The 17565-nt window shown below is 39.8% G+C and overlaps 1 protein-coding gene across 5 annotated transcripts in view; it reads left to right on the forward strand.

Moving 5' to 3' along the window:
* The window catches only part of ppp1r9a (protein phosphatase 1, regulatory subunit 9A), a 50100-nt gene that overhangs the window by 21717 nt on the left and 10818 nt on the right, over nt 1-17565 (forward strand). For all 5 annotated transcript variants that reach the window (XM_067611214.1, XM_067611215.1, XM_067611217.1 and 2 more), the window contains 6 exons: nt 323-443; nt 4353-4457; nt 9063-9198; nt 13426-13578; nt 16001-16054; nt 16925-17154. In XM_067611214.1, the coding sequence (XP_067467315.1) occupies nt 323-443; nt 4353-4457; nt 9063-9198; nt 13426-13578; nt 16001-16054; nt 16925-17154 (799 nt within the window). The remainder of the gene's footprint in view (nt 1-322; nt 444-4352; nt 4458-9062; nt 9199-13425; nt 13579-16000; nt 16055-16924; nt 17155-17565) is intronic.

Raw genomic sequence — 17565 nt, forward strand, 5'->3', positions numbered from 1 at the left:
ATGTAACCCTAACAACTTCTGAATAATTAATGTCGGATGGAAAGGGGGCGAATGCCTCACTGGAAGGGAATTTCCCATCCTGCACATATCCTATTTATATGAAGGCCAGCCTGCATTTAGTAAACGTCTCTTCCCCCTTTTCCATTAATAAATCTATCATTTTTTCTGTCTGTTTTTCTGAGCATATTCATTCATCCATTTTTCCACATATCCCTCACTCCATCTGACTCCATTCTAAAAGGAGGCCCTTAAAGCTGTTGAACCTCATCATACACACATACATGCTCACACATGTTGTTTTGTGTGTTCTGTATGTTTCCAGATGAAGACGGACTGGGGATCAGTATCATCGGGATGGGTGTTGGTGCTGATGCGGGCCTGGAGAAACTGGGCATCTTTGTCAAGACCGTCATCGAGGGCGGAGCTGCCGAGAGAGACAGCAGGTGAGAGTTTCTGTCTTGTTGAATATTATATGTATAAATGAGCGATAAGTGATTAGCATATGAAAACTCAGCATTTGCAGGAACAATTGTACTCTTCTTGTACAAAAATGTTCATAACAATTTATAAACTATTTTGCTTCCATCTCCCCCACCACCACCACCACACTCTATCTCATTCTCTCTTTTACACACACACACACACACACACACACAGACACAGTCACACTCTGTCCCTGTCAGATTTAGCAGCAGGGGTTCAGGATTAGATCCACTGGGAGAGGCACAGCCTGGGGCATGAAGTCTCACGCAGGACCGTTTGTGTGTATGTGTGTGTGTGTGTGTGTGTGTGTGTGTGTGTGTGTGTATGTGTGTGTGTGTGAAAATACTTTAAGTGTGTTGCGTGACAGAGACAATGCATTCGACTGTATTGTCTCTTGTTTCTGTGTCAGTTTGAAAGAGTTTGTGTACAGAGAATGACTGTTTTCCACATTTACACTATCTATGTCCCCGGATGATTTGTCTGCGTGTTGTTTTGAGGGACAAACTATGTTGTGTGTGTGTGTGTTTGTGCATTGTAGAGCGTGAACAGTGCTGAGTAAGCACTCCACCAGGGGTAGAGGAGGAGATGACAGCTTCCCAGCAGGCGAGCTGTGGTTTTCTATCTCTAAACCAACTTCTGCCTATTAGTGTGTCTGTTTGGTTCAGGTTCCACCTAAACAGATTAAAAACCGATAGGCAGCTCCACTCAATCCAGTAAGAGAGCAATAAATACTGTAAGCTCTGCAAGCACACCGGGGAACCCTAATGCACTAGGGTTGTTTGCGATAGGAGTGTTTTCTTCTGGGATTTTTTTCTTTTGTGCAGCAGCCAGGATATGGGTTTAAATTAGGGTCATATGTATTGTAGCTGTGTATCCACCCACAAACAGATACATGTGTAACTGCAAACCTTTGTGCAAATCTTTATGCACTCACACATTATTTGTGCAAATCTTTTTCATTTCTTCACAATGTGTCATGCAAAGCTTAAGTTAAATCTATTAGTTCAGATCATTTTTTTTACACATTCAAACATTTGAATTCATTTTTATCAAAACATTTTTACACATTCACACATTTGAATCTAGATATGGTGATACACAGCTACAATACATATGATCTCAATTGAAGCCCATACTGGAGCTGCCATACTCAGGAACGCATGAGAGCGAGATTAGTTAAAATGCAGCGAGCGAGAGAGACGGCGGATAGGAGTGGTGAGCGAGGGGAACGAAACGGCTTGTTAAAAAAGTGTGAAAAGTTGATCCTTTTCTAAGATGACAGTTGCTCTGACTCTGAAAAGTCTAATTTGCCTCACTGAGTGGAAGAAGTATGAAAAGTGGAAAAGATCAGAGGGAAGCTGTATTGGAGCTCAAGTTCATGGATTTCTGAGCTTGTAGATTTGGGCCTTTTTCTTTTTTATTTAAACTGATTAATGGTTCTCAGCTCACCACAATATACTCGGTGTAGTGTAGTTTCGATGTTAATAATTAATTAACATACGACTCAATAGACAAGACCTGTGTTGTTCTTCAGAAACTATGTATGTCTTCAATTCACTTTTTTGAAATCCAATTTTAAAGTATAATACAGTAATAACACTGGACTAATACTTCACTGTAAGCCTTATTTCATTAAATTGATGTAGTTTATCTTTTAAAGTAGATTATATAAGATTAAATTTAGACGCAGAAGGTACCACTACAACAAAATGTAGTTAGCATCGAACCAGATAGTGCAAACACCAGCAAATGCCCATTATAGATATACATAAGTAGATAAAAGGATAAACAAAGCAGTATAACAGTAGAATGAGTCATGTACTGTATATATAAAGCATAAGTTTAGGTGAGTATTGTCTTTAAGCGTATCTGAAACATTTTTTAAAACAAACATTTATTGCATATCACCCTTCTTTCCTATCTGTATCTGTACTTTCCAATGAAGTCAAAAAAATCATCTTTAAAATAAGTTTTATGGTAAATAATGACAAAATACACAAACTATTAAAATATGGACAGTTGCTAGATATTTAGATAGACTGCACATTTACTTGCATTAGAGCATATTTGTGTTCTTACTGTGAGAACACTTTTCAGCATGTCATTCGCTTTCAACTTTGATCCCATTTGCTGCTGACCTTTCAAAAAACAGAACAGCAGATGGGCGACAAATATAACTTCCTCTTGACATCTTGTAAAAAAAAAAAAGTGAGAACTTTTGATAGTGTCGGTCGGTTTATTGCAGAGTCGTATCACATGTTTAGTATCTCTAATAGATGGTGGAAACAGAATCACCCTTTATTGCTAATCTGCAGCTCTGCCTGAGTCACCGTGATCCACAATAAACTTTGATCACAATATGAGCAGTAAACCGAAGACTAAAGATATTAGTGTCTTTATACTAATAAATACTGGATAACTTGTGCACATTAATTTGCCCTCTAAGTGCTCTCAAACGCACACACACACACACATATACAGGGGAGGCGTCACTAGCCAGAAAGTAATTTCCTTCCGTCATTACCTCTCCAGCTATTAGGCTCTCTCTCATGCTGAGTCAGACTTAATGGTCTGACACACACACACACACAAACACACACTCACACACAGACAGATAGATGGGCTTGGCTGTTGCTCACTGTTATGTCTGGTGCTGATGACCCAAGGTGTGTGTGTGTGTGTACTGGTGGAGACGACTTGGAGTTGTCTGCGCATCTGCGTGTCAGTTTTGGTTTATTTGCATGAACTATCATCTTCCTTTGTTGTCAGTTTGTGTTTTTCCTTCATTCCTCGCTCTGCCTGGAAGCTGTACGCTAGTCGACCCCGAACACACAAAGACAGATTAAGACGTTAGATGCTGTGAAGGTCATGAAAGTGTCTGAGCTGCTGACTGACGGACAACCAGCCTGCTCTCTTTCTACCTGTCAGGCCGAAGTGTTTCTGTACGTCCATATGACAGCTCTGGTTGATGTGTTCAGTTGTCACAGGCAGATTAAATCCTGCTCTGCAGCTGCTGTACGCTGTGACAGACTCAGTATAGCTAAAAGGGTAACTGCAGTTGTGGATGCAGCCATTAAAGCACATTGCTGGATTTTGTTGGAAATAAAATAAAAAATATTGAAGAGTTTGATAGAAGATGCACTCCTCTGTCTCGCACTTTGTGATACATTATGTGCTCCAAAAGGAATGACTCCAGAAGTAACTGCCTTGGCAAAGTAGAAGCAGAAGCTATACAGTGCAGTCCCAAGTGGTTTGTGATGTATGTGTCGTGCCTTCATGACTTCATGCAGTGAAGTATATGCTGTTTTGTTGGAAAATAATGAGCTATTTTTTTTTGTTTTATTAATTTGTCAGACCCAATTATTCAAAACCCCAATTCACAATCCCTATAAGTCTGTTTTTTTATGCAGATTTTCAAGCAGAATTAAATTGAATATTTAGCAAGGACATCTTTTTTAAGTGATGTATTTGCAATTCTCCTGTCATCAACAGTGGATCACTAGGAGTTTCATATCAGGTCAAGAACTTATCTGACCTCCTCTCGTGTCCAGAACGGAGCAGAAATGCCCGCTGTGTTGTGGCCCGGAGTGAAAGCCTGGCTGCCCTCCGTGTCCTTGTTAGCCCTCCCAGTTTGTTTTGAGCCTCATCTCTTCTGTCTCTTGGTTAGGCAATAGTCTGGCGCTATCGCAGTGGAAAGTCTGCCACTGCTGCAATTTGAAAATGTTGTGAATATGCATGGTAGGCCTGTTTATTTGTCTCTTGCACTTCCATTTTCAAGAGGAACTGTATGTACTACTGCATGATATTTATACTCTGAAGATTATTGCACAAAGTGTTAAATGATGCTTTCATCTATTTGTGTGTGTCAGGATCAAGGTGAATGACCAGATCGTGGAGGTTGATGGGACCAGTCTGGTGGGCGTCACACAGAGTTTTGCCGCCTCAGTCCTCAGGAACACATCAGGAGTAGTCCGGTAAGACAAGCACGCAAACACTAACAAAAACGCTACTTATAGGAAACGATTTGTCTTTCTTAAAGTATGTAAAAAATTCTGCTACGAGAGTGACTCCAGTTACTCCAGTACTTTAAAACTAGTTAGAATTCATTCAAGAAAGTAATTACAACAAGGGGAATTTGATTGGACACAAGTAAAATTATGTGGCTTTTAACTTTAATATGAAATATGATTTTACAATTAGTGCTGGTGGATTTTTTTATGTCATACACACACACAACACTTGTACATTTTCACCCACTCATGAGGATCTGTGGATTACCATAAGATTATAGAAACTAAAGTGTGTCAAGCTATCAGTCCCTAGACGCAGACTACTGTCAGTTCCCGGCATAATTACTAACAGAGGCCTCTAAATAATATCCTTTCACATTCAGCAGTGATCGGTTAACTTTCAGCGGGAAAAAAAGGAGAACAATCTTCACTTTCACTACCACTGTGTGCTGTAATACTGAATGCTTTTAGTCTTGTTGTCATGGTGCAGAAGTTGCGCAACAGCTTCATAAAGCAGCCATGCTGAGCTGCAGCACACTGTCAGTGAGATTTCCTTGGCAGACCCTTTAACTTCATTAGCGTATCTGAGATAGGTGAAGACGTGGAAGCGGAATATGTGACAAAAGTCTTGTGTATTTGACAGTGGAACAGTTTTTGGCAGGGGTCCTCTCAGAGCAGAACAGAGCAGTGAGAAGGCAGACAACACACACACACTGACACACAGCATGACAGGAAGGCTTTGATTTGAGGAGCCAGCGCTGTCCTTGGCGACGCTGTGGGCCTGCCATCTCAGCTTTCAGTTGTTTCTTGCTCTTGTCTTTCTTTTTTCTTGGTATGGTTTAGTGTCGTATTGTCTGTCTTTGTTTTGCCATCATCCTCAGCCTTTGTGCACCCCCTCTTCCCTCAGACTCCTGTTTTTACCCTTCCTCTCTATCAATATCCCACTTTCTTCTTCTCCCAGCATCTCGTGTGCTGTTTTCACACATCCTGTGTCCTTTTCTTCTTTGTCCTGCTTCTATTTAATTTCATCCATCCATCCATCCATCCTTCCATAGACATGCTACACAATGGTGAGACAGCTGTTATATTGCTGTTAAATAATCCAAAGGCCTCAGTGTGGTTTTCACCCTCAGTCTGGTTGTGGTCACCACGTTCCCTGTAGGATTCAGCCGTGGAAAGATAGATGGGTATATGGACAGTACAATGTCCAGGGAAAACTGGTGGTCGAACAAAGACACGTCCAACAGTATCAGAACACACTATCCGTTGGACGGATGCTGTTTGCTGAACTAATATTGACAATGGGGGTTTTCTACATACCAGGGAAGGGGAGGCAGCCTTGAAAAGGTGCCACCTATCACCTGTACATCTATTTATCAAGTAAAAATAGATGAATATGCTGTGCAGAAAGATTCACAGTCTAAAAATCTATAAAAATCTGTAGTTTTTTCCATTTTAACATTTTGATCCAGCATATGAAAATTACAATACTGTAACAGTGTTTTAACAAGTTGAGATGATAGTTGTTGTTCTTTACTGTTATTTCTTCAAGAATCACCAGACCTATTTTCACTCGTCTCTTCCTCTTATTCTTCTCCTCTCTCTCACTTTTTCAATTTTCCTCCATCATGTCACCCACTCTCTCCGCCACCACCTCCTCCTCCTTCTCGGTAAATCCTTCCCTCTCTCTGTCTGCTCACCAGAGGTTTTATGGCCAACTGTCCTAGATTTGCCATTTTAGCTATATTTAACCCTGACTTCCAGCAGCAAATTGTCCAGGTTTTGAAGTCAGGCCCCAACCTCCCTCAGAGTGAAGAAACTATGTTTTTAAGGCACTGTCACATCGATCACCTGGAGGAAAATATGCATTTCATAACATAATGTAAAATACAGAAAGCACTTATTGAAGATAGTTGTTGAATTTAGACTTTACTTTAATCCAAAATTATATAATCCACTTTTGTTGGCCACAAATGCACTCAGACTAATTGTGTGAGGGTTAGGGTTAGTTGCATTAACATAATAATCTTAAAATCTAAAAAGGCCCAGCTGACATGCATTCACTGCACCATATCTTTGCAAAAATCACTTTCTCCTCAACATATTTCTTGTGACACAAATAAGCATTATTCTCCTTATTTAATGGTAGGGTTGGCAATATTCTACATTCATCTAAATGTCAACAAAGTCCAAAACCAACAATGAATTGATTCTATTAACAAGTCTTGCCTGTGTAGCCAAACCCTGATATTCATTTGAGCCCAATTTTTGTCCAGAAACTACTAAAAACACATAAATGAGCCACACTGTTGCACAGGGTGACATGTTCCTCCATTACCATGAAAATGGGTACTATTTATTATGAGTCAATCCCAAATACACCATCCTGCTGCTGTAAACACTCACTAGAACACCAAATGTGTATTAATCTGCAGCTGTAAATAGTCAACCAACAAATGAATTGTTTACTCCTGTTTGAGCCATGTTTGCTAAAATCTACAGTGCCCCGCTGTTTTGTTTTGGTCTTTTAATGGGATCTGTTGAAAATGAGAAAAATATAAAATAACTTCTTTAAGTCTATCACAATGCACCAAATGTTCACAACCTACAAATAAATTTGAACAAAAAGAGGAAATCTCAGCATGACCTTAAACATAATAGATACCACATCTCCTCCATGGTTGACCAGTCATATCTGTTGTGTTTGAACCTGTGGTGACATCCTCAAATGCCTGTCAACCCAGAACTAACTAATGGAGAAGACACATGTCCTGACCTATACCGCTTCTCCCTGCATCACTTTCCCATCCTTCTTTCTGTACTTGAGCTTTATTACTCATGTGTCAACATTTTGTTCAGCCTAGAGTCCCTTTGAGCTCATGTACATACTGTATCCAACACCAGTTAGTTTATTAAACGGAGTAAATGAGATTGATGGTGAGGTTTTCAGCAGTTGAATTGACATAGCGCTGTGTGTGGCAGCCCCAGAACAGTGGGAGGCAAGGAGGAACCAAGACAGACTCCCCATGCGTGAGGAGAAAGGCTGTTTCCAGGTCAGCTGCTCCTCAGACCTCCCTGCTGTCCAAAGGCTTGTTCCAGTACAATACTTAGCTTGGCTAGGGCCCTCATTTTTTTCTTTTTTTCTTTTTTTTTTTACTTTCTCTCTCTGTCCTGCCTTTCAGTTGTTCCTTCACATGTAGATCAAGTGCGCCTCTCGGCTGGATCGTGAGGCCTTCTCTACATCGCCTTTAGAAATATATGAAAGAGCTCTCGGAAACTGAATTCAGTTGATTAGACCCTATCTCGAAGCCTCTCTCTCACTCTCTCTCTCTGTCTATCTCCACACACAAACAGCACATACTGTAGGAACAAGTTCACACACACACACAAACACACAGAGTTATAGGGTCCCTGCTGGGTTGAAGATTTCCTGGAATAGGTCAGAGAAATTGTTATCCATCGCTACTTGGTTTTGTCAGATTTATAGAGGAGAATAAACTGGAGATGATATGAATTTTCTTTTGAATAGCAGTACCATTATTTGTAATAATGTTATGAGATTTGGGCAGAAGCATGCAGGGATGAGCACCTCATTCTGCTTTGAGATTTATGATAATGGGAAATATTTAGACTTCTGCCTACACACACACAGTTTGCAGGAAAGCATATTATTAACTCAAATTTCAAGGGAGTGATTGCATAATTTTCAGTTTTCCAAATGTCATCTTGATCTCTTTCTCCTCATTTTTCTTCTTTTTTCATGTCTTTCACCTCCCTGGTTAACTCTTACAGTGCTCTTAATATGATATATACTGTAGATAGGTCCCATGTCAATAGCTTGGAGGCACAGCCTGTGGCTCTCTCCATTTAATTCTGTGCCAGGCTAATGACAGGCTGCCTGGCCGAGCTGACTGTCCTCTCACATTATTATGTGCGTCCTGTCTCCCAGCCCTGCCCTGATACGTCAGCAGATATCGTTGTCATTGCTATGTGGCTGTGGGCGTCTGCTGCTCTCTCACAGCGACTACTGTGACCATTTCTCTGTACAAACACACACCACTTCCTCAACACTATGAGAGAAATGCATTGAGACATTGGAGTAGAAATGTAGTTAATTTTTAGATGTATACATGCCTTTAAAAGGACGTAGCTATTAGGTTACTGTGTTTGTGAAAAAATTGATGTTGCTAAACATTTTTAGACTTATTTAAAGGTGTTGTCAGTCCCATTTTTAAATATATGACATTGTAAAATGCATTGTTACCATAAACAAGCCTACACGAATGGTTGCCCCCTTTTTGAGCATTTGTAATATTTTTGTACTGGAATTTATCAGAGGTTACATTTCCCATAAGATTTGTCACATCCTTTTGCAGCCACCCTTTGCACTAGAAGCAGTCTAGTAGATTTCTGAATAAAAAAATATACACTGACGGCAAAATTGTTTGTTTATGAAATCAAAATTAAAAATAAAATGTGCAGAAAGTGTTATGTAATCACAGGCTGGTCGACTCAGTGTGTGAGTGTGTGTGTTGCCAGGACTGTCTTGAACAGTGCGTGTTGTTGCAGGTTTGTGATTGGCCGAGAACGTCCGGGTCAGCAGAGCGAGGTGGCCACGCTCATCCAGCAGACCCTGGAGCAGGAGAGGAGACAGAGAGAGCTGCTGGAGCAGCAGTACGCCCAATACGACGCCGATGATGACGAGGTAATGACCACAGACGCAATCCTGGATACAGCACAGAATGCTTCAATGTCGGAGGTGGATTTAAGGGTTGTGCTTACAACATATCCTAATAGACAGGAGAAGATGCAACTCAATTAATAAGAGGAACAGATTCCGTTGTCTTATATCAATAAAGGTCATATTTGCATTAATTTAACATTCATCTGCACACTTCTTACACATGACACTACATAGAGAAAATGAGGCTTTTAGTTGTCACGTAATGTAAATCAGCTCCCTTCTTATGACAGTTGACTGCATGTTTTAGCTTATTAACTCCATAAAACTGACTGACAGTAGGCTTTGATGATGGCATACAAAACACACAAACACACACACACACACACACACACACACACACTAAGAGGATGCCATGTGAGCTTCAGACCTAGAAAGCATCACTCAGCGTTTCCCCTTCTATTTCTGCTGCTTACTCACAGTGCATTTAATCCACCAGCTACTGAGCTCACAGCCCTGCAACTGCATGTGTGTATGTGTGTGTGTGCATGTACCCTAGAGACACACGTGCATGCAGACTCACTCACACTGCACATGATAATCAAACAACATAGTGACATGAATCAATGCATGGTGCACCTTCACTAATACACACTGGAACAGCTGCACTCAAGCATAGATGTACATGCAGACACACACACACACACACACACACACACACACTCACTCACTCAGGCATCACTTCTCTCTCAGTGTTGTTTGAAGTCTCTCATTTCCTGGTGGACACTGGATTGAGAGCCCTCATGCATAAGAAACTACTCTCCAGGCCCTGGAAGTTGATCCCAGCAGCCATAATCACAGCCACGTACACATGTAACACTGTCAGCTCTCATGAAACGTCCTATAGAGAATTGAGACCAGAATTCAGCTGTATGAGAAGAATTCACCATGTACAATCTGATTTACACACACTAGAAATTTTCCTTCTTGTGTTATCTACCCAATCTCCTGATCTGTCGTGTCATTAGGCGATATAATGAAAATCAAAACTATCTTTCAGATGTGTTAGGAGAAAAAACCTGCATATCCCCGCAAGGACACATAAACATAAAACTGGTGACTGTTAATTGCTAATCCATACATAGATTACAAACCACTTTAAAAAGACACTCGAAATCTGCCACCGTGGAGCAGCAACTGCCGATAGGGTAAACAGTTACAAAACCATTACAAAGATCTATGCGGCAATAAAAAGAGCTCATCAATATTAATCTATCTATAAATATTAGAACGAGTTCTCTCTGGGTGTGCGGGGAGGGAGGTTATTTCTCACTCTGACTGCTACCCGGCGTAGACGTGACAGACAGCTTTTTATTGGCGCAGGGGCTGGGGTCCCAAGAGGAGGGGATGCTCCCTCAGTTAGCAATAGTCATCACACACACACACACACACACGTCAGCCCACTTTTTGTCTGTGATTATATGTAATCAAACACACATGCATGCCCATCTGTCAGTAGTTAGATGTGAATATACACATGGGAAAAGCATTGACACACACGCAGAAAAAAAAAAAAAATTTATTCCTGACGATTCCCATATTCAGTCTTAAAAACAATTAAAAGATAGACTAAAATGGACTAAATTAAAAAAGTGCTGAAACATTTAGTCATTTAGATATTTATTTAAAACCATCTTTATTCTCATGGCAACCATAACATGCAGTCATGGGGACACTCACACACATGCTGTATTATTGCAGAGTTAAAAATACTGTGCATTGACAAAACAGCACTATATCCATACATTTTTTGATTTTAATTACTTTTAACAACAGAATTTGGCGTCCAAGCGTCAAGCACTTTTGTAATGTTTAGTACCGAGTCAGATATTTCAGGGCTTTCAGAAAAATTCCCAGTCATAACAATGATTTAAATTTTGGAAGTCAGAAACTAGTCATTTTTGTAATAGAGGTAGTTTGACATAAACATAATTCTAAACAAATAGAAAATACAACTTTAAGTGAACAAATAACAACATCAGGTCTACACTATATTCCATTTATATGAATTTATATGATAGTATAATACTATGTATACTATTAAATATTCTTTAAGCACATACACTGACTCACAGCTTCTCACAGTGGCTCTTGTGCAGTCAAAGGAGACTCACAACCTTTTCCTATAGTGAGTGACAGTCATTATGCAAACATCATACTAAGACATTCATAGTGCAGATCATCACAGGCTGAGCACTCTCTTAACAACAACAGGATTTCTCCTCAAATTGTCCCTTCCTCCTCTGATTCTTCATGCATGTGGTTGGAGGTGATGCATTTATCATATGCAAATTGGTGTTTGACTGCCCTCCCATGTATTCAATGGTTAACTCCACCTTCAGTAAATGAGACCTTAATGTAGGATGCCGGTACCATGGCAACAGGCAAGCCTGTTATGAAAATGGAGCTATGTGTCGGCCCATGCATGCAAACAAATCAGGCCTGGATGCCATTTATCTGGGTGGGAGATGGATGGAGGGAAACAGATGAGGGGAGGATGTAAGCCAAGATGGTGTGTGTGTGTGTGTGTGTGTGTGTGTGTCTCACATGTGTGTGAGAGATTAAGACAGAAAGATGACAGAAAGATAGATTGTAGATAGTGAGAGATGCAGAGATGCGGGGTTATTTACATGTAAATTGGAAAACAAGATCAACTTGGTTGCTCAGGAACATTTTAAAAGAGTGATTGATAGGAAGAAAGTTAGATGGGATAGTTGAATGATCTTAAGAGGGAGACAGAAAGTTTCTCCACTGAAAAAATCTGGCTCTGTTGATCATTAGCCAGAAAGTGAATCAACCGATCCACATAGATCCAACGCTTAATGGCCAATGCCACCATTCATTACACAGGCACAAAGACACATGGGCTTGAATACATTCAGCCTAATGGCCTATATTACTGTCAAGCCACAAAATATAGTTCAAATGTAGTTTAATTCAACTTGTAAAAGCCGTAATAATTATGTCTGGTGATTTCTATTAGGGATTTTTTAAAATAAACCCTAGATTGCTAACATCAAGAATTAGCTCCATTGGAGAGCCTATTACAGGCTCAATCTATAACCTCTTGGCACATTACACAAGATGGTGACTAATATTTAAAGATCTCCTCCAGACATGTTTGAAGACATTTTAAAATATCCTGCTTTGACTAATAATTTGTGACTACATCTCCTCCTTCCCCCTCATTGAAAAATCCAGAATTGATGAATATGCAAATAATAAGTTTAACTGCTGGATAAGATGTCGCCTACTTCACTGAAAAGTCTATTCTCAGTGTTTGTGCACTGGAGGCTTAAGTTTCTACATCACACTTGTGTAAGTTGAATACTGGACCAAGATCGGCTCCAAAATTGTTGTGATGTCACAAATCGTGCCCATAGGTTCACGCCTTAAACTCAGATTCAGGGCAAGTACAGAGAAACTTCCTTCTTCAGCAGATGAATGTGAAAACAGCCTTCTAGTGTCACTCTGCACATACATCATTCTGCACAGCGAAGCTCAAACATCCAACTGAAGTAACAAGAGGAAAAAACACATTTTTGACTGGAGGGGGACTTTAAAAATTATAAAAAGTGATGTTCAGATTTGGCAAATGCAAGTTATTTTTTATAGAAATGACACTTATGCCTCACTGGGCTGTCAAAGCAATTAATTTTTGACAAAGTTTTGGGAAACTAAGTGGGTTACCTAAATGTTACATAACGGATAGCATTAAAATAGCATTACTTCTGCAAAATAGAAAGTGAAAAGAGGATGGCATGAGGAAAATGGATAGGAGTTATTGGTAGAGCTTGACACGCAATGCGTAGCAGGTAGAGCAACGTGATGCACTCTGACTGGTGTCGCTTTTAGAATAGATGCAAGATAGACGAAGGAGAAGGAAAGAGCTGACAAACAGGTGCTGCAGTTGCAAGCAGTTTTGCAGTCTGCTGAATCTTTAAAGTACTGTATAGGCTCACATATTTTATAAAACAATACTTGCATGCCCTTATGTGCATTGAAATAGATTTTCTTGTCCATACTGGCTGTGAGGAGATCACTTCTTAATGCGCTTTTAATGTAAGTGATGGAGGACAAAATCCTCAAACTTGGTTCGGCATAAAATGCGTTCAAAGTTTTAGCTGTAGCTATATGAGCCTTAGCCAAACCAAGTAGACCGTGGTACTGACTTTGCACTCTCTCTTAAAGCAAACAGGGGAGTACGCCACAGATGATGAGGAGACGGGGACGACGGTGGCAGGTGGCGAGAAGAGCATCGAGGTGTTCGACCTTCCAGAGACAGAGGACATCCTGTCTCCATCGGAGCTAGACGCCACCAAACTCTACCAGAAGTTCAGAGAGGTAATTTACTTCTCTCATTTACACTTCAATCCCTACTCCTGAATATCCCAGTGCGAGGATAACACAATTGGAGGCCTGCCACAATTTTCTCTGTCGGTGCTTTGATGCATAAATTGCAGATATACCCACTCACACGAGAGTAACTTAGCCATAGAAAAAAGGTGATTCAATTAAGCAACAAAAGATGCTAACACAATGGAATCTATCACCTCTGCTTTACTTGGCAGAGTTTTATTCTTTTGTCAAGATCTGTTTACTCTCCCTAATTCCTAATCTGGATGATTAGAGGTGTGGATAACAAAAGCGATGTAAGGCCTGTGCTCATTACATTTCTAATTACTTGTGTTTGGTTAAAACCCTCTGAGGAGGACCTGTGAAAACCTTTGAATCAATTTGTATTGGTCTTGGCAACTCCTTATACAACCAGCCTCTGAGAATAAAAACCCAATTTGTTGAATTTTTGCTTACCATATCTACAACTAAAGTTATCCTAAAACTGCTGCTATAAACTAGGGAATCAATTTACTGACAGTCAACTCGTTCATGCTTTTTAGGCTGCTGCGAGGCTGGTAATATTGATTGAACGCTCCAGCACTGTTTTTGGCACTATAACAATTTCTGTAGACTGCCACGATGGCTGCGTGACACATTTAACAAATGGCTTCAGCTGCACTGCAGGCACCGCAGGGGATATCGAGTGAAACAATAATGTAATCCCTGTTCTTGGGATGTATACATTTGTTCCATTTTCTCATTTTCTCTATATCCTGACCCTCTCTCACCCGTAGTGTAGCTTTTACTTTGTTCTTTTAAACAGCTCTTGTCTTGGCTGTCTTTTACACACCCAAGGAAAAAAAAGAAGCCAGGCAGTTGGGAAATAATCCTTATAAAAACTGACAGGATGAAGGTGTGTTAGTGAAAAGTTCTTGTAGTTGACATAGTGCACAAGTTAAGAGATTTAAAGTGCATGTTTCAGCAAACAAATCTCACTTAAACTTTTTTTAATCTTTTGAATGACTACCAGGTTGCTGTTCAGCTCCATTTACTTTTAATGTTTTGGGGATTTTTTAACTATGTTTTGGAGCAAAGAGTAACTATTAATTTGTCAACACAGATGGAGGATGGACTGTTTTGCTCACACAGAACACACACATGCCAATAAATGTTCTCCTTAAATCTGTCTTTGAGAGCCCAACACACATCACATTAGAAACTGTTTGTGAATGTTCAACACAACTTAGTCTGCTCACCAGAAGAGATAAAGAAAAAAAACATTAACAAGCTGCAGAGCAAGATGCTATTAACGCAATCAGCTTCATGACATGCACTGAATTGTAAGTGCAGTATCTAGGTTGTGTATAGATTTTATTCCCATTTGACCAAATTACAAATGCGTGTTTCTTATCCTCCTTAAACCTGCTGAATCCAACAAAAGCCCGCTGTGAGGACTAACATGGTTCAAACTCACTAAACCTTATTTTAAATTCTAATCAAGATGTCAAGATAAGCAAAAAATACCAAATATGTCAAGCTGAGCTTAATGAGGATGTATGTGAAATAATTCCAGTGTATCTAGAATATTTCTTTTTGATATAATTGTGTAGCCAAAACAATCATGGCTGTCAGTTTAAGCATCACAAAGCTTCACCCAAGGCTTGGAATAAGCACATACGAATCACGTTACTTTTTTGTGATAATAATGATTTTCTAAATGTAAATTTACTTAAAGGAGTATTTTAAGTGAAAACAAAGCTTCAAAAGGTAAAAAAAAAAAAAAGTCTGGTCAGTGTGAATATTTGAATATTGTTGCACTTCACCTCTGAAATGCCCCATTTTTCAAGTTGCACTCCTTCGCCTTTTTGTCATTTTTCCTCACTCACTTTCTGCTTCACTTGCTGGATCTTTGCTCCTATTTCCGCATCTCTTGCTCCGTGTCCAGTTCTTTCTCTCTATCTCTTCTTTTCTATTTCAATTTTGTCATTATCTTTCTCCATCTCTGTCTCTGCCTCTAAATGACTGACTTCCCATCCATACGTAACTCCTTTGTTGCTCTCTTCATCTCTCTTTTTCCATATAAGACACTACACTACATAAAATATCTATCTCATTGACTTTTTTAGACATTACATCAGGCACAAGTAACATTTTTTCAGTTATCTCACAAAATTACTACTTGTTAGAAAAATGGATGAGTTTTTTTTTTATATTTAATGTTATATTAAATCAATCTCTATCCGTATCTCTTGCCTCTCCTCTGAGAGTGCGTGTCAGTGCTGGAGCTGGGATGCTGTCAGGGGAGGACAGGGTCAGCTGCCTCTGTCCGTCACACTGTATCGACAGCAGAGAGAGGCTGCGCAGCCATGCATTTGATTTTCTGACCGCCCTCTCTTTTCTCTCCTATCTTTTCCGCCACTGTTTCCAGCTTCAGATCAAACACACAGTGACCGAGGCCGAGATCCAGAAGCTTAAAAACAAGGTAAGAGATTAAAACTGACAATGTGCAGGCTGAGTGTGGGTTCAAATGACAGAAGTTTGGAGTTCAAACTATTTGTAAATGGGTGTTGGACTCATTTCAGGAAAATAGGGGAGCAGCAGGGGTTCAAGCTTAGTAGGAAAGCTTTAGGAATATATTTTATTCATTAGAAAGGGATAGAAAACTAATGAATTTACAAAAACTATGGCTATTAAGGAATCTGTGCTCAAAAAAAGCTTTAAGTACAGTATCTACAAATATGACATGTTTCAAAACAATCAACCATTGCAGCAATAGGCTGCAATTGTTTCCTTTGCAGTTGCACATAAGAACAGAACGTCTGCAATTTCATGTATATTTCATTAGCATGACTTCAGTTTTCTGTAAAATGTCCTTCTCCTTAGTGCTCAGTGTTGACAGTGTCCCTAAAGTAAGTAATAAAGTGTGAACACCAGGTAGAGTATCTGTTTATTTCTCTTTCTGCAGTCCAAAAGCTCTGGTTATGTGCGTTTAATTTATTATATTTAGTATAAGGTATAGAGAAGTGGTGCCTTGGAGAAATAATGCAGAAGATAATGCAATTTATACTCTATATACAGACTTGGTTTGTATGACATCTTTCATATTTTTTTTAATTATCCAGATTTGTTTTAGTCTCAATTAGTTGAATGTTGTATGCTCCTCTAATGCTTTCATGTGAGGGACACTGCATACTTTATATACAGTGTTCACTATGAAATGGCAAAATATGAAAACTGTTATTCCTCAACTACTTGTATAACTGCATATAAAAATGTATAGTATTGCTTCATCAGTATTGCTGTAAAACATTTCACCATTCACTATATTTCCTCTGTCTTTGCACCCTTCCAGTTGGCATCAGTGGAGCGGGAGAAGCAGCGGTGGGAGAAGGAGAAGAGCCAGCTGAAGGCCAGCATCGAGGAGAACAAGGAGAGGATGTTGAAACTGGAGAGCTACTGGATCGAGGCTCAGACACTCTGCCACACGGTTAACGAACACCTCAAGGAAGCTCAGGCCCAGTACCAGGCTTTAGAGAAAAAGTACAACAAAGCCAAGAAACTCATCAAAGACTTCCAGCAGAAGTGAGTAAACCACGAGTTAAACTCCTAGAGTGTGACAGGGTAAAGGGGCTGACTATGACCTAGAAGATGAGAAAAGGACTGTTTCTGGTTAAGGACACACACTCAGATTAGGTGAAATCCCTTCATTACTTCTATAAGGTCTGAATTCAGGGCAGAAAAAGACTAAAGTTTGTTAAATTTTGAGCATCTCACAGTCTTTATCAGCAGATGATGTTTGCTTAGTAGTCCTGGAGATTATCCAGTGGTCTTAGTGTTAATTTGATCATGTGATAACAGGTGGTTGCTTGTAATGGGGAGATCTAACCCCTGTCTCCGATCAAGAATGTTTTTATTGCCTTGAATGTGAACGCCTGCCTTCATCACCTCTTTAATCTGTTGCTTCCAGGCAGCCTGTCTGAACTCACAGTTGAT

This window comes from Thunnus thynnus, chromosome 15 (genome assembly GCF_963924715.1).
Source record: "Thunnus thynnus chromosome 15, fThuThy2.1, whole genome shotgun sequence".
NCBI classification, from domain to species: domain Eukaryota; kingdom Metazoa; phylum Chordata; class Actinopteri; order Scombriformes; family Scombridae; genus Thunnus; species Thunnus thynnus.